Source organism: Protomyctophum bolini (genome assembly GCF_963924005.1).
Source record: "Protomyctophum bolini genome assembly, chromosome: 7".
Lineage (NCBI taxonomy): Eukaryota > Metazoa > Chordata > Actinopteri > Myctophiformes > Myctophidae > Protomyctophum > Protomyctophum bolini.
This window is the reverse complement of record NC_137868.1, coordinates 48,458,267-48,486,114: the sequence shown is the minus strand read 5'-3', so window position 1 is coordinate 48,486,114 and position 27,848 is coordinate 48,458,267. Positions and strand designations below refer to the sequence as shown.

General features: G+C 41.8%; 1 protein-coding gene and 1 long non-coding RNA gene across 2 annotated transcripts in view; both read left to right on the top strand.

Moving 5' to 3' along the window:
* The window catches only part of LOC308318393, a 533,465-nt gene that overhangs the window by 11,378 nt on the left and 494,239 nt on the right, over window positions 1–27,848 (top strand). The gene's annotated exons all lie outside the window — the stretch shown is intronic.
* On the top strand, window positions 15,575–16,306 carry LOC308318131 (phosphomevalonate kinase-like). Its single transcript, XM_080767537.1, has one exon. The coding sequence runs from the start codon at window positions 15,639–15,641 to the stop codon at window positions 16,251–16,253; it is 615 nt and encodes a 204-aa protein (XP_080623663.1). The 5' UTR covers window positions 15,575–15,638; the 3' UTR covers window positions 16,254–16,306.

Genomic DNA, 27,848 nt, shown 5'->3' with positions numbered 1-27,848 from the left:
CCTTTCCCTCCTTTGTGTGGGCTGTGCGAGATTTTGCACTCGAGCTGGAGATTGATGGGAGATCTATAACAGAAGACGAGTACCTGGAACACGTCCTCAGGGAGAAACAAGGTTTTCACGAATTATTTGAATACACCGTAATTGAAATTTCCAAAAATGTAATCTAGGCATCAGACGTTATTTACACTAAAAGGTATTGTTTTCTGTATTTGTTTCATTTTGTCAAAGGTCAAGAGGATCAGCAGTATAACGAACCCCGTGCCTGCCTTCGGAAATTCTTCTTGTCTCGCCATTGTTTTGTGTTTGAGAGACCGGCCAAAGCCAAGTTATTGAAACAAATGGAGAAAATGACTGATGATGACCTCGATGAAGACTTTGTTGAACAGGCCAACAAGTTCACTGAACACATCTATACCAAGTCTAACACCAAGACTCTCTGTGATGTAAAGGTCACCGGCAGAAGTAAGTGGGATTAAAATATTGAATGTACACTGCAGCCACTGAGTGTCTGGCATTTCTGTCAGTCAACAGTATTTGAGGGATTTAAATAAATCTGCTACCTGTGTTCACTTTGCATTCTGACAATTAAATCAAGTGTTTATTGTGAGGAAGATATTTGTATATTATATAAATATTTTAAAAACTTGTATAAACTTCTATAACACATAATATTCGGTATACAGACCATAGACTGTAAAAAATATGGACAAAGCGTTCCGCGGGTCTAACGTGAACGTAAAATGAAGCCTGTCAGTCCTTGCAATGGAAGTCGCCATCTTTCTAGATCCATTTTGGCCCAGTTCAGGCCAGCTGGCCCATTGGCTGGCCCAGACAACGAGGCGGGACTTCCCCCTTCTTCTTCGTTGGTTTTTATTTTGACTCGAGTGGGTGGGGGATCCCGTTCATAGACTGTAACGGTAGCCACGCCCCTCAGAACATGCGCGACTTTATGGTCATTTTTTTAATAAATGGGACCATAATTTTCCAAAAAGAATATTATGACATTAGAAATGAGACTTTAAACTAGTGACTGGAAGCAAAAACTATTCATGACCATGTTTATTAAGGTAATACAGTCTTGGTGAAGTTGGGCCCAAATACATGGACTTCTATGGGGCTATGGGTTTTTTTGAGCCCAATGACAGCGCCACAACAGGCCATTATATGAACTTTCATTTCCTTAGTGGCTTCACAAAATATCCGTCTGACTGCCCCCCTGATACAGACGTACCACTCTGCCGAGATTGGAACCTATTTTGATTGTTGTAGGTTGATAATGGAATTAGCATCTGACTTTTGTCTGGCATATACATCATTGCAAAAATCTCTATCATGACTATAGTTGAACACACTTGCTGAATGGGTCTATCTTCCACAGTGCTTGGTCTGCTGGCAGAGACATACGCGGAAGCCATCCATAGTGGAGAGGTTCCCTGTCTGGAAAATGCTGTTAAGGCACTGGCTGAGATTGAGAATGGCAAAGCTGTTGAGCAGGCCCGGGTCCTCTATGGACAGAGAATGCAGTCGGTATGCCTCCCCACCAACACCTTGGAGGAGCTGTCTGTAATCCATTCGTCCAGTCTAAAAGAAGCCCTGGCACTCTTCACAAAACGTTCTTTCAAAGACAACAACCATCGATACCTGAAGCAGCTTTGGGTATGTGTTGGGAATCATATCATCCATTATTTTCATATTGTGTTTCTGTGCACTTTATGCAACACTTTTAAAAATCCTCAAAATCCTATAGTCAAAATGATTGTGCTTTTGAGTCCCATGTCACGGGACTAAACTGTTGTTTAACTGCAATCCCTTGTATAGTGGCTTCTCGGTATTCATCGTCCCTGTCTCTTCTCTTTCCACTGTGGGAGCCCCTCCCACTTGTATTTGTAAAGGCATAGCTAGGCCTATATGTTTGTTTTGTGTATTTTATTTGGTGTAAATACTTTGTCCTACACAAACATTAAATTCCCATTGACAATTAAGGAATGGACATAGTGTCTATTTTACGCCATGAAGATGATAAGAGCGCCCCTCACTTCACACGGGTGTGATTAAAAAAAAAAATCTCCGTTCGGTTGTTGACTGTTCCCTATCCGACGTACATAAGACCTTAGGACTGTGTAATACACATTGGAGCACACTCTGCACTTAACCCATTTGTGAATATATGCATGTTCATTGTTACCACTGTGTTTTTTTAGAGTGTACTTCAGGAGGAATATGATCAGATGCGTGAGAAGAACGTCAACGAGTCCAGGAAGGCATGTGAAAAAATCATCCAACAAGTCTTTAAATCCCTGGAGGACAACGTGGGAGCTGGTCTGTACTCGGTCCCTGGAGGATTCGAGACGTTCAGCCAGGACCTCAAGGAGATGACTGATGCATACAGATGTAAAGATGGCAGAGGAGTCAAGGTGAGTCAGATTCCTGACAACTTCTTGTCTGAGTCAGAGAATGTTAAATTAATGTAACCATACTGGTGATGAGGTGTAGGCTAATTGTGTGTGTGTGTGTGTGTGTGTGTGTGTGTGTGTGTGCGTGTGTGTGCGTGCGTGCGTGCGTGCGTGCGTGCGTGCGTGTGTGTCCAGGCTGAGGAGGTGCTGAAGACATACCTGGATGAGAAGGAGGTCGGACTCGTCGGCAAGGCCATACTGGCAGCAGATAAAAGCCTCACTGCAGGACAGAAGAGAGAAAAAGGTAAAGTCAGTCAGTAAATCAATCAAGCTTATACTTTCAATAATTTGAAATCGATACAGTAACTATTTAAAATACTTGACATTTATTTAATTAAGTAAATTGCTAAATACCATACACAAAATGTATTTCCATTGCCAAACGATACAATACATGAAGTAGTTGCTGTTTTCATTTTGAAATACAGTACTTCGAAAATCGATGCAGTTACTATATCGTTACACCCCCTAGTGGTTATGGTTATGGTTGAGGAAACTCAGGGCTGATGGGACATACTGTAGAGGTACAATCCCGACTTTGTAGGGTGTGACAGTGTTTTTCTGTTGAATGCTGTGTCATTGGTTTCCTACAGAGATGAAAATAGACTTGGAGAAGGCAGAGAGAGAGGCAGAGAAGAGGAAACATGCTAAGCTCACTGGCAAGATGGAACAAGAGAAGAAATTCAGCGAAATTAATAAAGTAAGTGATGATATGAAATGTTCTTTTAGATCTTCTGCTGGTTTCATTTTTTTTTAAACCTAAAGATGATACGTAGCCTAAGGATCGGAAGGTCATTCAAAAAGCGTGTGTGTGTGTGTGTGTGTGTGTGTGTGTGCATGTGTGCATGCGCATGTGTGTGCATGAGCGTGTGAATACATCACCAAGAATTTATATTGAATGTATATCGTGTGCCAAGTGTAGAAGGTGTTTTTATATGGAGTTGTGTAATAGTGCCTGTGTTATTTCAGCGTCTCGACGAAGAAAAGGAAAAAGGAAAGAGGCTGGAAGCTGAGAGGAGATGGAGGAATGGGAGTAGCAGTATCGGACCCATAGCATATGCGATGGGCGTGCGTAGCAGTATCGGACCCATAGCATATGCGGCGGGCGCGCGGCCCTGATTAATTAAATGATTAGAGTTAGACCAGTGCGTATTAGAATGAGGCGCACTGGTAGACTCCTGTCCCTTTTGTTGTGCATAAGCAACATGTAAGAGCTTTAAGTTTTGGTCAATTTATCATATCGTTATTATGGATTTTATCAAGTCATGGAATAATCAAGATGTTTTGGGAATGTTGTAGGTTGTGAAATCAGTCTTTATTGTTTTACCACACTGACCATGGCAATCTTTGTTTTAATCATTTATTTTATTTTATTAATGTGGTTTGATTTTTGCTATATATTCAATGGATATATGGACCTGCTATACCTACATTAAAAGCATACCTAAACGTATGTTCATTGTTCATATATTTTTTAAACCCCTGTTTTCCAGAACAAGCACAACATCTCTTTTCTGGTATAAAAATAAAAGAGGGGAATCTTACTGTACATTATAATAGCCACTGTCCATGGTCCATACAGTGTAGTACATAATGTCTTCATTTAGGGCTATATCTTGCGCCACCCCTTAACCCTTATTATCCCTGAACTAATTGGCAATTTTTTACTATTTAAAAAAACCTTTTAAAATATCCGATCTACAAGTTCACAATGACTCGATCGGCTAGTTGAACTATATAATAATAATACAAAAAATAAATAAAAAAATATATATCTAGAGAGAGAGAGAGAGAGAGAGAGAGAGATAGGCTACACACACTATGTTAATTTCCTTTTAACCCTGTAAGACCCGGATATAATTATTTCTACTTGCAAAAAAGAGATTTCAACCTTACTACTACTTTGTACTACTAGGACTTATGTTAAAATAAAAAGTAAAATAAATAATAAGTAATAAATTAATAATTTACATTTTTGGGATATCTTTCACAATAATGAATAAAACATGTTCTAGACATTCTAATAATAACAAAAAAAACATACCCTAAATCCTCTTTTAGGAACCCGGGCTATTATTTGTCTCAACCGATCAAGATACCGGGCTTTTATTGGAAGGAAGCAGCTATAAGAAGGAGGCCCGTATTTCTACTTTTCAAACTGATCATAATGAACAAATCACATTTTGGGTCAGTTAGAACACAGTAAAATGTATTGGGCTCATGTAGCCTATTGAAACCAAGTCATCATGAAATATTGAACAGTGCAGTTGCAGGTGCTCAATGGTCATTTTAACTGTTTTTCCATTATTGGCATATTGCCTATGGTAAATACCATAATAACATCAACACATCAATTTAACTTGAATAACCGATGTCATTATCATTTGAAGCTATATGATTCCCTTCTTTCATATGACATGAAAAACATAAAAATACAATGGCAGTCCCTCAGTCAAATCTGGTCACATTCACAAATATACCGGTATATAACTTCAACTGAGATAGACTACCACAGTACTGTGGTAAAGTTCTACAGTTAGGCTACTGACAAGTTCAGATGCAAATAATAACATAAAAATAAAATGTATGATAGGCTATTTCATATACCGGTAATATCAAATCAGAACAGTGCAATACTGCAGTGCTTCAACGGGAGGGGGGAGAGAGAGAGAGAGAGAGAGAGAGAGAGAGAGAGAGACGTAACGCACGTGAGAGAGAGAGAGAGAGACGTGTTAGAGAGAACGTCTGAGAGAGAGAGAGAGAGAGAGAGGGTGCGTTCGGAAATGGCGCACTGAGCCCACTGTGCAATGCAAACTAATAGGCGAGTGCGCTCCGGTGTGGTATTTCCGAACGCGCCCAGAGAGACTAACAGCATATGCTAACAGCATACCGGTGGTACGTTCGTTCCATAAAATGAGAGATCCACAAGGCGCATGGGGCTGCAAAACCCCCCGTGCGCTCATCGATCTGCCGTTTATCGAACCAACGTTCGTTGCATGAAGGGCAGACCTGTGGGGGCTCTCTCCCGAAGTTAACTTTGTTGTTGTATTGTGTGCGAGCCGAGCAGCGCGGCCACGGCATCTGGACAGTGGACGCTGATGTGACAGGCAGGCACAGCCAGCCAGAGCAGCGAAAGTAACAGATACGGCACTTGAAAAAAAAAAAGCACAAAAAACCCCGGCTCATAAAAGGAGGCCGGAATTTATTACTTAATTCAACGCCATCACCGGTGATTAGGGGCCTGGTAATTAATAGAAAGGAGGAGTTTATTGGAGGATTTACGGTATATTACAATTATTTAACTTAATTTTATTAGGGTTAAAGGTCATAGGTTAAAAAAATGCCAGAATTTTTTTATTTGTGTGAATTTCAGCCTCTGTGGGGGGTATTTATATGCAAATATCATGACCAATGATAAAAATAATTAAGTAATTAATTAAAATAAAAATGTTACCGAAAAGCAACGCTGGGTCTTACAGGGTTAACTTGAATGGCTACTCTATTAATAAGACAACTTATTTCCTTCTTCACTTTAACAATACATAGTCTAACTAGCATGGCCTCCCTGCCCAATATTCGGCAGGGGGGAAAAAAGAACCGAACAGATTCAACCGAGGTGGAAAAGGTTAAAGGAGAATTCCATACTAAAAGGCTTTCTTACCTTTCTTTGTGGTTGTTACGTCCCCATCAAAGAGGTCCAGGTGTTATTTTGTGCAAAAGCTCCTTATTGGCTATTTCCGCTACCATGAGCCCTCAATGAATTGCATTGAATTGAATGGGATGTATGGGGTGTTGTTTCCATCGAAATAAGTAGTAAAGTGTGCCGCCTGGGTTATTATTTACATTATTTTTATGAAGAGAGGATATATACAAAATAATTATAATTCTCCCCATACATCCCATTCAATTCAATGCAATTCATTTATGGGCTATTCTATATATACCGTATAGGACCCTAAAAATACATTATTTGTGCGAGAATATCTTAATGCTAGCGAATGCTTTGTTGAGATATTTTTTGTGCAATAAAAATAAAGCTTATTTCAGTGTTCGACCCCTTTCAGTGTTCGACCCCATCAATTAAAAAAAATGACGCCCCGTTAAGCCCCAAAACACTTGTTTCAGTTCACACTGGTGTGATTTTAATTTAAAATGTCTTGTTGTCTTGAGTCTGTTAATAATAATAATAATAATATATACGATTTATATAGCGCTTTTCTGGGTACCCAAAGTCGCTTTACAGAAAGAGGTACAGACATATTTATTAGAAAACTATTTCAAAAGGTTTAAAAGGTTAAAAACTAGAAATCAAAATCAAAAGAGGGACAAACAAGAAGGGGGTGTGTGTGTGTGTGTGTGTGGGGGGGGGGGGGTTATGTAGGGAAAGCCAGTTTGAAAAGGTGGGTTTTGAGTGTGCTGTTGACCTTTTGGAGGAGGACCTATTGGAGGAGGCAACACTGGTGGTCCACCAATATAACAAATCCCTGGCCCCGAGGGTGCGACACCCACACCCACCCAGTATGGAGCCAAACTCTCCTGCCGCTGCACCAGAGGTGCTAGAAAGCCCCTCCACACCCCCACCCAGTATGGAGCCTAAAGCCCGACACACACCAGCTTCGTGCGCCGCGCGGCGCACACAGCCGCCTCCATTATTTTCAATGAACCTAACGCACACCGGCTCCGTCCGCCGCCCGGCGCGCCGATAGAACACAGTTCTATTTTCCAGGCGGCGCCGCGCGGCGCCACGCAGCAACGCGCCGCAACGCGCCGCGCCGCGCGGCGCCACGCAGCAACGCGCAGCCGGTGTGTGGTGGGCTACACTCTCCTCCTGCCGCTGCACCAAAGGTGCTAGAAAGCCCCTCCACACCCCCACCCAGTATAGAGCAGTGGAAGTGCCCGGTATTGAGCAATGACAGTGTCTGGTCTGAGGGTGATGCTGACCCTCACTAGATTTGGCCAGAAGTCGCCGACTCCCGTCCTCCTCACGGACCTGGTGCACAAGGCCCTTCTACAACACGTAGAAGCGGTCTCTGTGCACGCAGCAGTGTCCGTGAAGGATCGATGGGAGTCGGTTGACCTGTTGTGGTCCAGGTTTGGGCTCCACAGAGTAATTGGCCGTACCCGTGGCAGGGTGTTTACCGCCTTCACCCTGCACGAGGCGGCCAATTTCCAGAGCCCCCTGGACCACAAACCTGCCCAAATCGACAGGAAACTCAGCCGAGTGTCCAAACTAACGGTCCAGATGGCGGCAAGGCTGGAGGGGGTTCTCCGGCTGGAGAAGGGAAAAATCCCCAAAGGCCTTGTCGCCTCTGACCTCATTGACATGGAGGCATTGAAGACCCTCCTCGCCACGGAACCCATGCTGGTTCCGTTTGAGAACCGTGGCGGGGAGGGTCTCATGTCTGTCTGCCAGACAGTGGGGGGATTCCTCCTGGGAACCCTGGAGACCCGCATGCAGGCTAACGGGTTCCTGGGGGGATTCGACGCGACCTGGCAGGCCTACCAGTACGAACTCGCCCTGGAGGAACTGTTCCACGTGCAGCCCAGGTACCCCCACGACATTGGGTGAATCAGGGGGTTCACCCTACAAGGTGCGGTACTAGGTAGGATAGGGTACGTAGGTCACTGCACTGGCACTAACGGGGCACTACCCTGTGTAGGTGGCATAGTGTGGACGCAGAGTGCTGTCTGTGGATTGGGACACGTTCACTGGGCTGAGCTGGGCGGAGCCGAGTGGAGCTGGGCGGAGCCAAGCGGAGCTCAGCGTTCTCAACTGGCAGCCATTACTGTTTTCTCCGCACTGACCGCAGTGTTTTTAAAAGATCTAGAAACTACTTTTTTAGCCCACGGAATTTACTTTCTTATTATTGTTATTTTTGGGGAGTATTTAGTTGTTTAAACTTCATATGTGTGGTCAATTAATCATAAAAGATCCTATTTAAAAATATCAAACAACGATGTCGGAGAATTCAGAGAGCCGTAGGTCTCGCTTTGGGGGCTGCCAGCAGAGATACGTACCCGTTTTTAACTCTCCTTTGTCGGCATAGGCCGAAGCAATTTCCCCTGTTTCTCCTACGGAACAAGGTAGCGTATATGAGCGTCTATTGTGGATATTTACAGCCTACATGCAATTTGTTTCCAATTGTTTTATTTCCCCAAATGTCAAGTGCAATATAAATAAAAGCTATTCTATTATTGTTATTATTACTACGTCGAATCTGATTTAACTTGAGTCCCGACTCGTTGCAAAGAGTTGCTGAAAGGAAGGATATTCACTTCATAATGATAAATGTTTTTACTTTTGGACAGAATACAGACCATCGTCGCATCTGCTGTTTGATTTGTATTTAAACTGATTTTGCTGCTCATAAACAATATAGCATGGATTATTAGCTAGTATATATATAAACGGGTGGCTCTTTAAAGAGCCGTTTTGGGAGTTTTTATAAAACCAGAGAGGGCACAATTGGTATTCACGGCTGTCATCCATACAACACTGTTTTTGACAGCGAGAGATTAATATGAAAACTAGATCATAGTTGCTCAATTTGCGTTTCATTTGGGGTGTTTTTGTAAACGCCAAGAGGGCATAAACTGCATGGAACCTCCAAACCCCTGACCTCAAATGGGGTGATATTTAATAGGAAAATGTGAGCATTATTTTTATTTTCTCATAATGTTGGTGTGAATATACATATCGTTTATGTCATATATTTTCCTGTAGTCCCTTGGGGGAAGTCACAAAAAGATATTTGGAGGCTGGGGAGAAATAAAAAAATGAAATCACATCTTCACCACCCCCCCCTGGTGGATAAATAAGGCTTTTCCCTTAGACAGCACAGCAGGCACGATCAATAACTGATCAACAAGCTCATAGCGCGGCGGCACTTGTAGATCTTCTTGATTCTTCTTCTGTATATATACTGGCATAAATTCCCGCTTCTATATTCCCGCGTCAGTGACGTCAGTCTCCTATAGAGCCTAGTTGTCCCTCTTTTTGCGATCGATTTGCTTAATTTGCTTGCCAAGTGCCAACATGGATTTGGAAATAGTTACATTATATTTTATTTTATATTTGATATTGGAAGAGTTGGAGGTTCAACAGCGCCCTCGTCGGCGCTTGTTTTATCTCAGGCTGGGAAGGAATGACGAACAAGTAAGTGACATGGATATGTTGTGTATGCATGCCTATACCTTTACAGCCAGCTAACAGCTAGTTCGTTTTCATTTAGGCTAAGTGTATTGCTATAATGTCATTTAACTTTGACAATATAGGTCTACTTTTACATTTAAAACAAATAGGCCTATATAGCCTACTGTAAAGTGAGTATAAACTGTTAATTCAACTGAGAGAAATTAATTAATCAGAATGCTACTCTTAGTTAATCACATTTGCATTTACATGAATGAAAAGGTTAAACCAGGCCAACTCTCAGCTCCAAATGGATAGCCTAAATTTATCACAATATTATTTTACTGTGTAATCTAACACAAATCTTACAAATGTTGTCACTCAGTTACACTCAGTGTGTCAGAGTATAAGACCGACCAACCTAATTATTCTCATTCTTTCCCTAACTCAGCCGAGAGGCCCCAGAGGTCCGTACTGCAGGGTCAACCTGCATGTCCCTGTCCTGGTCAGGTTTTTCAACGGTGTGGACAAACGGCCTGATTGTGGCACCCCATGGATGGGGTGCCACATTTGAGACCCTGGTGTTTCTCTACTGGCTAGGAAGTGGAGCATCGTACAGGGTGGTATCAGATGCCTTTGACATTCCTCGTTCCACTGTCCACCGCATTGTCCACAGGGTCACAAGGGAGGTGGTGGCCAACCGCCACAGGGTCATCCACTTCCCAAGTACCCCTGAAGCCCTGGAGGAAGTGACCCGTGGGTTTGCAAGGCTGGCTAGACCTGCATGCTTTTAGAAGAGCAGCGGGAGCTATCGACGGCTGCCATGTCCGAATTACTGCACCAACCGGCCCCGACCACCAGTGCTATCAGAATAGGAAGCTGTTTGCTTCCATTATTCTGCAGGCACTGTGTGACCATCGGCCTGGGTCGGTGCACGGCGCCAGAGTGCTGCGCTACAGCCCACTGTACCGTCAAGGAAACTACCCTCCTCCAGACCACTTCATCCTCGCAGATGGAGGGTACCCGTGCCTCCAACTCCCACTCCCTCTCATCACTCCCTACCGACGGCCAATACCTGGCGATGCCACACAGCGGTTCAACAACCATCATGCCAGGGCACGCGGCATTATCGAGCGTGCCTTTGGCATGATGAAGACCAGGTGGCGGTCCATCTTCCTCCATGCCCAGGAGGTGCATCACACCTTCGTACCCTATATGTAAGTAATCACTGAGCAGCCTATAGAGTTCCTACACTACACCAGTCAACTAAAATATAGGCTTAATGTGGTTAAGAAGACTTTTTCAGTAAGTGTAATTTACCCCCCCGCCATATGATTTCAGGTCATAACAGCATGCTGCGTCCTGCACAACACCTGTGTGGATGCAGGGGATGTTGTGGCCCCAGAGGACGAGCAGGAGAGGATGAGGTCAACATCACTGCGAGAGGCTCCCTGCTCAGCCGAAAATCAGGAGGCCGTGTGTCCACATCATTAGGAAAAACCTGTCCAGGACCCCCTATTTTAGTTTTATTCTTCTCTATATATATATATATATATATATATATATATATATATATATATATATATATATATGTTCTCTTTACTAGAGAGAATGGTTGATAAATAGTTTAAAATGTAGTAGAGAGAACAGCCAGTTCATCCTCTCTGCAATGTTCAAGTTCGGTGCAATCAATTTGTGTTAAATGTACTTTTTATTTATTTATATATTTATTTATATATTATTATATTTATATGGGGTCCATGTTGGGATCAGCTGCACAGTGTTTTGTACACACACACACACACACACACACACACACACAGAGAGATAGAGAGATGTTTGTCTTTTTATACTGAATAGCATACACACGATGGCTTATACTCGCATCAAAGCTATAGTTCAGTATAATTATCAATTACAGTATGATGTCAAAATTACAAACAAGCAGTGTTGTAACATATTTTGTTAAGCAAGTGTAAGAGCGCTGCCATGCTCTGCCTATCTATATCATTCAAGCAAAAGTTCATTAATAAACCTCTTGCTCCCATACTGTTGAGTTTAATCTATTGGATCATATAGCAGGTGAGGTGACCAACAGTGGATGGTGTTTCCATGCCAACACGTCAACAATAGACCATATGCCTCAAGGATAACACAAATCTCAATAGAGCGCAGCAGTCCCGCCCCCTTTCAGAAAAGCGAGTGGCCCAGGAAATGAAAGCCCCATGCATTCTTCCATCGGCACTTCTGATATAATTTATTTAAAGACGGTTACGCCGCGGACAAAGCCAATTCGGATCGTGACGAATCATGACAATGAACACAATGTTTTGGGCCGATCAAATAATTTATAAGACGAAAAACAAAACAAATAAGTGTTGTCTCCTGACTTTCTTTTCTTCTTTCTAATGATTTGATCGGCCCAAAACATTGTGTTCATTGTCATGATTCGTCACGATCCGAATTGGCTTTGTCCGCGGCGTAACCGTCTTTAAATAAATTATATTCGAAGTGCCGATGGAAGAATGCATGGGGCTTTCATTTCCTGGGCCACTCGCTTTTCTGAAAGGGGGCGGGACTGCGGCGCTCTATACACTGGTCATTGTACAATATTGGAATTAATACATGTATGTATTATCAGATTACAATACATAATGGAAGGATATAGAATAGAATAGAATATTGTTTCTCAAACACCACAGGCATAACCTTTGCCTTCTTGTTCTTCAGTGAGTTCCGTCTCAGTTCACTTCTCACCCATATTGAAGAAAGAGCGAGCACAATCAGAACGGCTTTCAAGTACAAGCCATATAAAGTAGTAATGTAAAGTAATAAAGGCTACACTGGCCTGAAAATATATATAATATATATATAAAATATTTGTTCACTATATGTTCTCTAAATTGTATACTTTTTGTATATAATTGTATACCTTTTCAGGCCTGCGGTGCTGGGGATCCATGTTGGGATCAGCTGCACAGTGGTTGTGGTAATCTCCCCAGTAGAGACACGTCCGCTTATTTGAGCTGTCTTTTTTTTAAATTATAATAAAAGCTGAGAATTTAACAACATTTTTACAAAAGGCAAAAGGCTAGACACTGATGATTTGTTATACTATTTCACTCATTCTTGGGCTTTTCACTTCCAGTGAAGTCCATGCAGGGTCTAAGCCTTAGGGCGTTACTGTGTTTTAATCATCGGTGTCTGTCTGCTGTATGTATTGAAGTGCTCTTTCCTGCTATCACCAAATACATTCAATCAAATCACTCATTTTTTGTTGTTGCATTGCAGTACTTTCAAAAGAAAGTGAATTTGAATTACAATCACTTCATATTTGCATGCGATACCTGTTCAAAATGTGCCTGGCTATTTTATTTATCCATGCTCACAGGTTTAGCTTAGAAATTAAATAAAAAGTGAATACTTCTAATTCAGTTGTAAAATATCTGTATGAATAACATTTGAACAATTCTCAGTAAATGCAACTATTTACAAAGTCATAGGATAGGAACTTAAATAAATAAGTGTAAAAGTCTACACTTAATTGAGGAGAACACAAGTATGCAATCAAGGGTAAAGCACTACCATTCAGGTTTATGCTTTGGCCGGGCAGTGCAGATTGTCCAGGCGGCAGGAAAGGACCCGGCAGCAGTGCTCCTGGCCGGGCTCAGGGTCTGTAAGCCGGTGTTCTTTCCGAAGGTCCGTTACTGGACATCCAAGAGGAACACCAGTGCCATTTGGGACGCCCCAAACTATGTGACAATTCACGACGAGGGTGAAGCGCCCTTTATGACAGTGCTGAAAGTGGACACCTTCACAACACGTGTCATAGAGAAGCTCCAGCAGGAAGGGGTGTTTGCATCTAGATGTGTCAAGTACACAGAGCTGGGGTTCCCCTGGATGGGAACAGTGCTCGAGAGGTTCCCCAGCTTAGTTGTAAATGACCCCTCCCCAGTCAAGCAGGGAAGACTGGTCCACATACTTGCCCTCATATCTTGTGTTGGCCTATATATGAACCAGGAGTTCGTCGACGACAGGATGACGAGGCGTTTGCTGCTGGATGCGAGCTGGACCATTGATGAGCTCAAGGCGTTCAGGATCTTTAGCAGATACACAATCAGGACCTTTGGCCACCTGGACCTGCCAAGGTTGGGCCCCCAAATCCCATACAAGATGCAGACCCCAGCAGAAGCGGCTGCAAAAAAGAAGAGGGAGGAGAAGGAGAAGGTGGAGAGGGAGCTCCGGGTCGTAGGCCTTCTGCCAGAAACCCCAGCACCACTCGAGGAGGTGGATCCGCAGCTACTCGACCCGAACGCGGAGTCCGACCCACTGCTGGATAGGGCTTTCTATTTGCCAGCCGGATCGAGGAAACCCTGGACCGAGGCTGAGGAGGCCCTCATTGATGTTGAGGGGAGTCTCTTGGCCGCATACCAGCAATATGCGGCCAAGTGTCTTCCCCTCAAGATTGGGAGAACGGCGAGGAAGCCTATAGTCATAAGTCATGATCGATGTGTTATGTGGCTATATTTATTCATTCTTTCCTATACAGTCAAGGGTTGCCTTTAGTCTTAAAGAAAGAGAATGTCACATTGCTTTACACAATATGATTACATTGCTTAATGATGGTTTCATAACAACAGAGCAGTCTATGCAACAGAGCTAAAGTTAATACATTATTATGCCGACTGATTGTTAAAAATAAATCACATGGGGAATAAATATGCAACATGTCAGAAAGAACCCATGAATGGACACTGGACCAAGGGGCCAGCTAGGCACTCCAATGTTGAAGCGCTGGGCCCTAGTGGTAAGAGGAAGGACTACAGGCGGACCCGTGGTTTCTTGACGAGGAAACCCTGTGCAACCGAGCGCTCAATGTTAGCTGCACTTCCGCATTTGGACACCAAAATTTGGCACACCTCTGTGCTTTTGTACTAAAGACTCAAGAACATATTCCGCTCCTCTACTGGCCTGATCCTAATTGTTGGTCTCCTTTCTCAGTACCTGCCTGCCAGCCTGACCACCTCTCCATGCAGCTCCAACTGAAGACCTAAGTATTATTTTCTGCTTTGGAAACTGGGACTTTATACCTTTTGGACTTGAGTTAAATTTTGCCTTGAACTTTGCCTGAAGAACTTCTGTGTTTTGGAGTGAATAAATACTCTAGTTTTTTGCATCATACCACGTTTCCTAGTTTTTTTGCATCATACCACGTTTCCTTGTCTGATCTGTCTGCATCTGGGTTCCCTGTCTGCCGTGACAGTTATCAGCTGGCATTATACAGTATACTGTATAGCCTAGGCTACAAGACAAGTCAAGCATTATATCCTATAATTTATAGGCTATAATGTTTTGATCGACTCACATCAATAATACCGGGTGAAAGAAATATGTCACATATCTTACAATAGCCTATGAAGTTAGGCTATACTTAATGGTTTGCACTGCAATGACAATGATCTGAAAAATTAATGAAAATCTATGTTTGCCGTCGCGCCCGTCGCGGAGCGCACACAAATACATTGTGGTAGCCCTTAAGTGACATAGAGCAGATATCGTGCGAACGTCATATATGACGTGGCGACGTCATAAAAGGCGTGCGCTCGAGATCCTTATGTCGTTCAAACGTCTTATTATGACGTGCGCTCGAGATCCTTATGCCGTTCAAACGTCTTATTATGACGTGCGCTCGAGATCCTTATGTCGTCCAAACGTCTTATTAGGACGTGCGCTCGAGATCCTTATGCCGTTCAAACGTCTTAATTAAAGTGTTTGCACCAGATCCGCATAATAGCCTGAATACAGGCTGGTGGCTATTTCCTTCACTTACACACAGCTGCCCCGCATAGGACTGCCATACAATGGAAATGCTTGATGCTATTTTGTTTTATTTTCATATTGGACTGACATACAATGGAATCCTTGGTTCACTTGCATCCAGACATGGATTCATTAATAAGTCTACGACATCTTGGATTGTGAGGTAAACAATAACAGGGCTGCTGCAAAAACTAGAGGTTCATGTAGACAAATATTTTGTGGAGACTGACATAATGGAGACAGTAGAAGAACCAAAACTCATTCTTGTGTTCAGTGGGAAGCGAAAATCCGGGAAAGATTACGTGACTGATTTAATTCATAAACGACTTGGTCCTGATGCGTGCTGCATTCTGCGTCTTTCTGGTCCTTTGAAGCAGCAGTATGCACTGGAACACAGTCTAGACTTTGGGGAGCTACTTGGAGCAAGTGAGTATAAAGAGAAGTACAGAGCCGATATGATACAATGGGGAGAGAGACAGAGAGAAAAGGACCCAGGATTCTTCTGCAGACTGGCCACTAGAGGTGCCCAACAGCCTGTCTGGATGATCAGCGATGCTCGGCGCCTGTCGGATGTGCAGTGGTTCTGGAGGGAGTACCCGAATCAGACCCGCTGTGTCCGAGTGCACGCCTCACAAGAGACCAGGGCGGATCGTGGCTGGGTCTTCACTGCTGGGATAGACGATGCAGAGTCTGAATGCGGCTTGGACAGCAACGTGGAATTTGATTGGACGATCAGGAATGAGGCTGATGCCCCGCCATTGAATGAGCAGCTTCAGTTAATTTTGTCTTTAGCTGAAACGGCAGCGGGACTGAAACAGACCAACAATTTTATAATGAGTGAACACTGAGACATCGAGTGGACCAGGAAGCATGCCGCGATGTGAAGAACGGATCATCGTTGTTTTCTTGTTGAGCAGAACAGTGCCATAGAAACGCATTTCAAATCTTCAGAAATGAGTGATGTGTTGTGCTGAATTTAAGAGGAATTACTTTTAATAAAAGTTAAATTATGTGAATCACCTCTCAAACCACATGCATTGTGGATAAATACTGTTTTCCCATCAACAGTTATTGGCTGTAATATTTCTGTGCAAGACAAATATTGGAACTCACAGACTCTAGTTAGATGGATGGGTGGATGGATGGACACACACATGTAAAATAGCGTCCTCTTTATGTCAGTATTGTTACTGATTGCAGTACTGTTGACAGTACCACATTTATCTGCATTCTTTGAACGGTAGATGTCATTGCAGTGAATATGAATTGCGTTGCATGCTGATATAATGGTGTCAACAATATTGCAAGTGATTGCAATATTACACGCTGTTATACTGTGCATTGGATTTATTTGCATCAATATATGTTTTTAAATGAATTAATAACATTAATGTATTCATTCATGTATACATTTGAATATAACTCTGGTAATAAATATGTAGCCTACATTCAATTAAAATTTTTAATGGTAAATGCAGATGTAATTTCACTAACGGCTGTTACACAATTGATCCACTAGATGGTAGTCTAGACCACAAATAGCTTATTCTGCAAATCTGCACTGTTTTTTCTCCCCAGTCAGCCGTGTCAAATGTGTGAACCTACTGGTATTAAATAAAAAATACATTGTTTAATAAGTCTACGACATCTTCATAGAATTCTGAAAGCAAATGAGCTTTGCCGTTGTACTTTTGCTGACCTTGGGACAATTATAGATGTCATTGTCAGTCAACTAGATGGGCCAGGGCGTCTCCACGGTTACCGTTGGATGCACACTAAATGCTTGGAAAATGGTATTCGAGCCAGAAAAGAGGATGTTCGGATGATCATTGAACTACTTGACCCAGAGAGCGTAGCGCTACGCCGTCACCGTCGACTCCAGCGCAGACAATGTTTTTTCCACAGGACCCAATTTTATTTGTCATGTAGATTCCTATGATAAACTAAAAACATACGGAATCTGCATTAATGGCTGTATAGACGGGTTTTCTCGTAGGATCATTTGGCTTAAGGCCGCGTACGCGAGCAGTAACCCGTGAGTCATTGCAGGTTACTTTATGGATGCTGTGGAGAGGTTTGGTGGATGCCCGAGAATTATACGGACTGATTTTGGAACTGAGAATGTGACTGTGCGAGACATCCAAAGGTTCTTCAGACGTGACGGAGAAGACGACAGGGCAGGGGACAGAAGCTACATAGCAGGTGCCAGTACTGCAAATCAACGCATTGAAAGTTGGTGGGGTATGCTGCGGAGACAAGGGGCTGAATACTGGATCGAGTTATTTGGAGAGCTGAAAGACGAGGGCCTATTTGGTGGAGATTTCCTGGACAAGGCATTAGTGCAGTTGTGCTTTAAAAACATAATCTAGGTGTGTACAGAATTTTGTGGTTGTATAACTTCAATGTCTAGTAGCCTACAGTGTATGTAGACAAATCCACAGAGGGCTTCCCTGGCGCGATTATAACGGTGTCAGAATGCACCCCGCAGTGCTCTGTGGATTCACCTAAAGCCTAGTAGTGTTTAGCTTATACTTATTATGTGAAGAACCCATGATGAGACCCAGTTTTTTTATTCTATTCATTTTTATTTTTTTATAAAAAAAAAAGATCTAATTGTTTTATAGGAAGAATTGAATGAGATCGCGGCTGTTTGGAATGCGCACCGGATCCGGCCAACGGAGAACCCACACAGTCCTAGTGGGATCCCAAATTCCATGTTCATGGTACCTCAGCTATGGGGGACAGATGACTTCATGGTCTCACCAGACACCGCTGATCTACAGAGAGCCTGAAGACGTTTTTGACCTATGTACAACTGTAATGGATGAGCAGAATTTGAGTTTTCCCAATGACAGACACCAGGCTGTAGAACTTTACAATGCACTCAGGGATGCTATCTGCCAAAATCAGGGCTTTGGAAAGCAAGTCCTAGCAGTCTAACCAGTGTTGCCATGTCTGTTTATTATAAGCAACTTTGGGCTTGTTTTTTTCTGTAAAGTTGCTTCTAAATAATAGTTGTGGGTTGCCTCGTTTTTAGTTGCCTTGTTTCCTATTGTTGTTTGAACCAGTGGTTCTCAAACATTTTCATGTCAAGGACCCCCACATTAATGTGTAGGCTATTTGTAAATTCGTGGAAAAATGTGGAATGCCCTACCAATAGTTATAAAAAAGTGTGAATCCTTAACCTCCTTCAAAACCACTTACATGTGGCTGCAATTCGGAACTGGCCCCCTGTGAAAAGCCCCCCCCCCCCCCCCCCCCCCCCCCCCCCCCAAACTGTTTACTGTACATATTTGTCTTTTTGATTAGCCTACTACTCGTTTATATATGATATGTTTGCATATTGTATTGTAGTTCTGTCTGTCATTAAATGTTTTGATGAATTGAATACACATAGAACCAAGCTATAGTGCTTTCTTGGCTATAATCCTCTTAGAAGACCATGTATTAAACTGTACTATCCTGTGCTTTTTTTTTGCAGACTGCTAATAAAGTATTCAATAAATCAATCTATATAATTCGAATTGACCAGTCAATTCCCCATGGGATTCGGTGTAGGAATGCAAGTCATTCCTTTATTCTTCTTGTTTATTATACTATACAGGTGCTATTTGTCTTTCTCTAGGTTTTAAGTTTTAATACTATTTCAATCAGTATAGTGGCTGCAGTTAGACAGTTTTATTCGGAATTAATACACTTCTATTCGTAATGAATTCATTCAGAATAGAAATGCTCATGTAAACACCTCGATTGGAATAGAATATTCCATTCCGGTCTGACCCGAATGAATTTGGGTTTGGAGGGGTTGTATATACCAATCGGAATTGACCATATAAACACTTTATTCCGAATGTTTGGAATACATGCATTATTGCACATGTCCATGCTTAGTAGCCTAGTGCTGTCTGTCAGAATTGGCCAAAAATGACCTATCAAATAATCTCTAAGTCGACCCCGCATTCAACCAGTGTGAGTACTGTGCGCTACTCGGCGCAGAAAGAGGGTTTTCGTCACAGTGAATGAGTTGCAGCATGTTTCAAAGCTTAAAAATTGCCTACAAGAAAAACATGACATTCGGCATAATGAGTAGCCTATAGCTTACTTTCTACTTTAAATATATTTTGATGCCAATACTTTTTTACTTTTGCCATAAATGAGCGTGCCTTGTTTCATAGACTGTAAGTGTTGCTCTCTCTCTCTCTCTCCATTTATTATTATAATAACCATGAGCGGTTGGGTGTTTATGTATTGTTATTTATTATTATAACGACCATGTGCTAATGCACGACGTCATACCTACATGAGAAATGTGACAAGTAGGGCTAGCCTAAGTTTTACCGTGGCTGGTACCAATACAAAAAAGAAACTGGTCTGAACTTGTAGATCTGCTACTTTCACATTAAAACGGCAATAACAAAGGAACGCAGGCTTGCACCGCATATCACTCTGCCTGGCCAGGAGTCGGTGCGTTGCTTCCCGGCCTGCCTACGAGCGACAGACCTCCGCCGCGGACTCGGAAGCACAAGGGGGCTATTGCCCCATGCCCACCAGCGCCCCTGGTCCATGCCCGGGCGTATGATTGATTGATGTGATGTACTTTATTTAGTATGAGAACATCAGTACATGGAAGTACAAATTCACAATACAAGGTCTACTAAACTGGAAAACTCATAAAGCATAAAGCTTGTTTAAAATGAGATCCCCATGCACACAAATCATGATGAGACAGACAGATATACACACTACTATACAGAATGTAGGCGGGAACCATGTAAAAGAGGAATACTTTTATTCAGGTCCCATGTAAACAGGTGAGTGCAAGAACAGATTATGAATCTATTCGGAATGAGTTCATTTTGAATTAATACATGATGTAATCGCAGCCACTCAATATCTAGGAAGGGTTTCGTTTTGAACGGGTGTGTATGCTATTTAAGGTTTATGCCTCGGTTCAGCACCATGGAGAGCGCCATAACCAAAACCTATTGGCGGTCGATCAGAATCAACCGAACAAGCAAAGCCTGCTCCTGTCACCAGTGCCTCAAGTATGTCTGTCTCTGGCTGCATGAAATGATTTCATTCCGATTTGCTGCATGCAACACCAGTGCGCAACTAAGTGTGTTGTGCTTGATTGGCTGAAAATAATTTTCCATCTTGGCTTTTTTTTTGCTTTAACACCTGAACTCATTAGACCTATTATTTTGTGTGTGGATTTGCATCATGCGCAACCATTTTCCATTATTGTCTTTGCAGTGGTTGGTTCGTGTTCGTAGTACCATATCTCCCCCGGGCCCGGTTACACTACAGGCCCTGCTCAATCACCACATCGAACTAAATGTAAGTATCTCCACTCTTAAAGGGCCACTTCACCCCTGACACAACCTGATCTTATTTTAATGTTAATGGTATTTGTAATAGATAACAGTAGCACAATTTGAAATTTGCACCCTTTGACCAGAAAAATAATGAAGTCTGTGTATTTGACTAGGGGTTGACTGGATTGCTGAATTCCTACAATGCCCATAATGCTTCGCTGTGCTGTTCCTCAGGGGGAGGCTGCGTGTAGGTGTGACTTTATCCTCCCATTTTCAAAAAACAACAAATACACATGGAAGTGACCCAGTGTTGCCATGTCTGCTTATTATAAGCAACTTTGGGCTTATTTGTGTTGCTTGTAAATATTGGTGGTTCACTGGTTTCTTTTTTTTGGCTTGTTTCTAAAATGTAGTTGATATTTGGGCTTTCTTCCAAATGTTTTTTACACCAGTGGTTCTCCATGAACATGCCAAGGACCCCCAAATCAAGTTGTATTTTTACACGTAATTTGTGCCATGGAGCCCTGTATTAGATATGTGTTCAAATGTTTCAAAGATATTCCACATTTGCACTTTATCCACTCATGGTTTTTTTTAAATAGCCAGCTTATGTGCCTATAATATGTGCATAATATAATGCATAATTTGTTTTTGGGCTTGTTTGCACTTTGCATGGACATGGTTGCTTATTTCTCTCACAAAGTAAAATAACTGGCAACCTTCACAGCTTGCAGAACTTTTTGCAAGAATAATAACAAACCTCACGTTGTTGACTGTCATAAGTCCACTTTTTGCTAGCTTTTTTGGAGTGGATGACTGAAAAACATGACATGAAGCCCTTTCTTGTACAACGTGAAGTCTGCTTCTACTTTTTCTTGAACCAGTAAACGGTTGGATTGGTTTTGGAAGAAAGTATTCACTCTTCAGGAATTAGACAGAGCCGCTGCAGACGCATCATGCTTACGGTTGAAAATTGTCATGTAGCTTTTTATAGCAAAGCAAACTAAATATATATAAATTACCATAGTATCACTAAACAAACGTGTTTTTCCTCAGAATTGTTTCCTCATTCCCACACCATGAAGATGGAATGAGCTGGCAGGAAGCAAAAGCGCAGGCCCAGAAGAGAGTGAGATGGAGATCTCTGGTGGACGCCCTATGCCCCTCGACGGGGTAAAGAGGATTAAGTCAAGTCACACCATGAAGAAAGTCTGTGATTGACATTGAAGGGAGATATAATGCATTTTATAATAAAACAAAATGTACGTTTCATATTCATGTGCGACTACCAATAATTTCAGAGAACATGTTTCATTGTAACATTGTGTCATCATGCTTTTAATTAGTGGATATGGTAACATATTATGTTTTAGGCATACTGTAGCCTACATAGTTCAACTGTATAGTAAGCAATCCCCAGCAAAATGAAATCGTTCAAATGAACAGTATATGGGATTTGGGGTGCAACCTTTTTTTCATTGTTTACATATAGTCAATGAGCAGCAAGCAGGTGTACATCATGTAAACGTTTTATTAGATAACTTCATTATAGCGGTTTTCGTTTTGAAATGATGACATGAAGGCTTGGAAAAGGGAATGTTCTTCTTTATAGGTGAACACAACTCTTAAGCAGTTCCTCTCACGTTTTGAAGGCTGAAAACGACATCCGTATTGTCTGTCCTCATGACTCCTGTAAATGAGAGAACAATCAACAATATATGGCCATCATCTATCAAAACGGCCTTGAATTAGTCATGGGAGTGTTTAAGGCGTGTTTGAGAGTTACCCAATCAACATGTCCGTACTATTTTCTTTACCAGTCAGCTGATGTCACAAACAGAATGCGCACTTTGGGGATGTTATATTACATTTCTTCAGGCTGGCACCATAGAAGACATGACATATGACTTTGTCACATTTGGGTTAATTATTCCTATTGCACTGCATGCTGTCACCTTTATGCCTCAAAATAAGTTGTTTCTATTGAGAAACACCAGTAAAATTATATTTAAATTTAAATTATAATTATATTATATTTGAAATGAGTAATGAGTTGAATGCGTGGTGCGTATGCCCGTGATGGTATGGTTCCGTGATGGTATGGTCTTCGCTCGTAGCATTTTATTGAAGAAGACTTGGATCGAGTGTGATACAGCGTATGAAAGCAAACTTCCCAAGGATTATGGAGATGTTTTTTTTTTTTTTAAGGTTTAGAAATGAAAGAATTGTGGCCGTTTCTAATCTCAACATTTCACAAAAGAAAGACGCATCCAAAGCTATTGCCATGTCTCATAGAAACAAGTAAATAGGTCTATAAAAATAATCCCAAAATAAGCGCATATAACAGGGGTCTATAACCTATTTTAAATGAAGTGCCATGTTTTTATTTTCTAGATAGTGAGTCTGCCATATCCAGATTGATTTTAATGACACCACATTAAAATAAAAAACATATTTTGATTGTCCACAAATATAAAGTTCTTCCATCTTTTTAAATATTTTCTTGCACATTGTTATAATGATCATTATATATCCGCCTGCAGTCAGAGTTCATAGTTTTAATGAATGAATGTGATGCATTGTGAGCTGGTAGATCTGCTATTTTCAAAAGTAATCTTGGAAAAATGTAATTACATTTTTGGATTAGTCCTTAGTTGGGCAAATGCATTCATCTGGGGATCCTTCACATGGGAATGTGCTGTGTGAGGATCACCGGTTTAAACAACATTAGGAGAAACCTTTAGAAACAAGAAAAGCAAGCACAACTACCAATATTTACAAGCAACTTTACAGAAAAAGAAGCCGCTTATAATAAACAGACTTGGCAACACTCCAGCAGCGTCCCAGAGCCGCTCAAGTGTAAAATCAAACAGTGCTTTATCTGCTTTTTGCGTTTATGAGCTGGTCAGACCCACGTCTAATCGTTATGCGCAGGTCAAGGGGCTTAATAGCAAATTGCGCAAAGCGAAAATAATTAACATATGGACACTCCCACAATGCTAAAATATTCAGGAACGCCGTATGCCATACGTGTGTGCGTTCAACACGGGACGATAAGGCTTCTATAATACCATTGTGCGCAGAGCGAGGCCAATATAGGCCAATTTATGTATTACCCCATTGTAAAACGGACATTCAAAATGGGGCCCATTGACTCCAATGACCAACTTTGTGTGTATGTCTCTATGTATGTATGAATAACCACCCATTGACCCCTGTAACTAATTAGGGTTGCATTCGGGACACACACAGCCTGCACCGCTCGTTCACATGGGTGTGATTTAACAATGCCCTGCTTCACACCCATACAGTTAACACACACATTCGCACATGAGATGTAACCAGTACAACCACAATCCTATACCATTGAGCAGTTGGAAGTTAACTTGTCCCCATTTGTTTTTCCCATCCAGGGGATGTAAAAGGCAACATTGCATGCTCTTCTAAACTCCTAGGGCAATACCCCACACAATAATCTACCAAACATCTGAACTTTGTTTGCTTGTTTTTTGTTTAATGTAGGTGTATGCCGAATTCCAGCGCCTTACAAACCAGAACCTGCCAAATAGATTCTATGCTGAGCAGCTGGATCGTCAGACTCCACGGTTGATGGCCATATTTAGTCAGAAAGCATTCCAAAGTGGAAAAATTGCAGAGGCTTTGGCTGAAATCTTAAAAGTCCACGATGAACAGGTAAATATGATTTAGCATAGAAACTGGCATTGTCCCTAAGGCTCTTCAGGCTAATTGTGATTAATTTGTAAATTATGTCTACAAATGTACACTTATATTTTAATCTTCATAGGAATGATCCGATGTCCACACAAGGCGTACCACTGTGCTCCATGCTCTTCCTGTATTTCTGCGAGAGGATACCTCTGCAGTCTTCAAGACATGCACGGTGAGTCCTTACAGACCTAAATTAACTTAAAAACATCTTGTTTGGGCCGATGGTATTTCATTTTTTCAGCGATGAACTCTAAACACTTGCTGCCTAACACGTTGGATGCTAGAGACGTCCACAGACCTTATCAAATAAAGCTGTGAGGTGCCTAGGACGTCTATTGCCAATATAACCATCTCTGTGAAGGACTCTGGTGCTGGGTGAACCTCTTTGGTTACAGGACTGACATTGCCTTTGTCTTGTTGAAGTCCACGGATTGTGATGTTATATGTTGAGCTGTTACACACATACACACTCTCTCTCTATATACCATCTTTTGCAGAACAGATGCGAGTGCGACTAATTCAGTGAAGCTCTTAATTTGGGTGCCATTTGGCAATCTGGCCATCTCTCCAGCTCTTTTTGTAACTCTACAGTGATGTGATTAGTATGTGATGTGCATTTTTGTCATTCCTTCAGGAAGATGATGATCCAGGGCCTTTTGGTGCGGTGTGCCTCCTGACGGCTGCAGCAGCCGGTGAAAATGTCAAGCAGCCAATCCACTACAACCCAAAGAAAGTAACCATCATCATTGAAGGTGATGCAGTGGTCAGTCTCCCCCAATTTCCAGATGCTGCCGTTGTTCTGTTTGGTCTGATCTACGCACTGCATCTTAATTATCCCAAAGGACTGACCAACACGTTTGATTTTTTCCAGAAGGTTTTGATGGGTTTGGACAGTGCTAAACTGTCACTCAGACTGCAGAGCCTTAAGAACGATTTGCTTAAAAATATATAGATTGTGGAGGGCAGAAATGGCCACTCTACAAGCTACGAGCACACTATGAAAAGCACATACTGTAGTTGGATAAGATTCTCAACATTTATTTTTCCTGTCTTCCAAGGATATTCATGTTAAGTGGTATTTACTAAAACATTGTTCGTGACAGTTTCAGTTGTTTAGTATGTTTACAATCTGTTCATGACATTTATGGATGTATTCAACTGTTAAAAAGTAGTTGTAAGAGTTAACCAAACACATTTGCATCAAATGACCTGAAGGTCCTAAAGTTTGCTACACTAGTTCAGTTTTTGACCAATGTAGCTGGGGTCTGGGGGATAGAATCAAACACGGTGCATCTGCTTTTTCGAGCATCCTTGTAAACACAATTGGCTCGTGTTCGGAGGAGGGAAGCTATACTTGTCACTGCAATTACTCCTACGGGCTGGGGTGGCACCTGTGAGAGAAGATTATGACGTAGGTTTCCCTGGTGGGGGCTCCTTGGTAGCAGGTGACATGTGGTTGGGGAGGAAGACATTTTTATAGCTTTTATCGCTTTTACATGTGTGCAGATGTGTATGGTCAAAACTCTTAATTGTTTGCACTTTCAATTGTTCCACTATATGCCTCAGGTTTAAAACTATAGGAACACTATAGGGCCACGCACTTTACATTTGTATATTTGATAGAATTTGCATTGCTGTATTGTTTCATTTGTTTTGTCAGTCTATTTATTTAATTTGTTATTTGTTTTTTATTTAAACGAGAAATCCACGCAAACAAATGTTTCATACCCTTTTCCACCACCTATTGTTGGTATTTTAGTAGTCCTGGCACTCTCAGATGCACCATTTGTCACCCTTGAGCTGCCGTTCATACAGAACCTAGCATTTTAGTTCCTGAAATTGCAAACCGTCTCGGCACATTCACATACTCGCAAACATTCAGAAATCTTACAAATCAATGTTGCACAATATACAACTAAACTAGGCATGCTAGTTAAAGTGAAAGACGTCCAAGAGTATCGTTATGAAGCTGTACTTGCTCCAATGTTGCATGATCTTCGTATTCTAGAGCAGATTCTGTTAGGCCACAAATGGAGTTTCAGAAATGTGAAGTTAAAGGACACTTCATTGAGAGAACAGCTTCATAACAATACTCCTGGATGTCTTTTCCCCCAGCGATGAAGTTCTCAACAGGCCTAACAATTTAGGCCCCTGGGTTCTGTATAAACGGCAGCTTCGAGGGTGACAAACATTTGGAGCTAGCCTACTAAAATACCTGCATTAGAATTTAGAATAAGACTAGCTTTCTACCATTCTCGCTGCAAGGCCAACATGTTGGGACAGCGTGAATTATATTTGTGTCCGAGCATAGGCATGGTTGAGGCATGGTAACGCCCCACCTGCCTGTGATTGGTCTACTGGCACTGCCCGTCTTGACTGTCCTCAGACGCAGGTTACTCCGTGGTGAGATTGAGAAATAAATAACAGGCTACAAGAGAATGACAGCTTGACACGCGTGACAGAATGCAGCCTTGTAACTAACTTGTACGTTTTATTTTTGTAGAAGAGGCAAACTTATTGTTTATTGCTGTTTGCTTTGATACTGTTTTTATCGTGTATTAATCTAATTATAGTAAACTAATACTATTACGCTAAAAAGGATAAATATGAAGGGAAAATATACCTTTTTATAGTACAATAATGTTTCATCATTATTCCATCAAAGCATACGGAATAAACAATATTAGTTTGCGTTCTCTTGTATCATACCATACTACTCTACATACTCTCCCACCACCCTCGTATCAGACTATCCAGCATACCTCGGAGGACAGTGTCGGTAGGCCAATCACAGGCAGGCGGGGGTTTACCATGCCTATGCTCGGACACAAACGGGGGTTTACCATGCCTATGCTCGGACACAAACGGGGGTTTACCATGCCTATGCTCAGACACAAACGGGGGTTTACCATGCCTATGCTCGGACACAAACGGGGGTTTACCATGCCTATGCTCGGACACAAACGGAGGTTTACCATGCCTATGCTCGGACACAAACGGAATTCACGCGTTGGGACAGGATTATAGGACCCATTCATGTGTTTTGGTGTGGATTTCTCATCAAACATTTGTGCCACATTGTCACAATTTCTCAAAAAGCAGATCTACAAGCTTGTAGAGCTGCACTCTGTGCCCGCTATGAGCTTTTAGATCTGCTATTTTTGAAAAACTGCTGCTGTTATTTATTATTTTTGCACAATTTCAAGGAGGAAAGCTATTGTCATTGCCATTGTTGGAACAACTGTTCTGTTCCATGTAAATAAATGTTCATGGAACGTTAAATACTGTTTTTTGAGTTGTGATTATAATCTATGGTTTAATTTAGAACAATATTGTTTGAGTTGACATAATACATATTTAATTAATAATGTAGAACAAAAACCTGGGGAGAGCAACGGA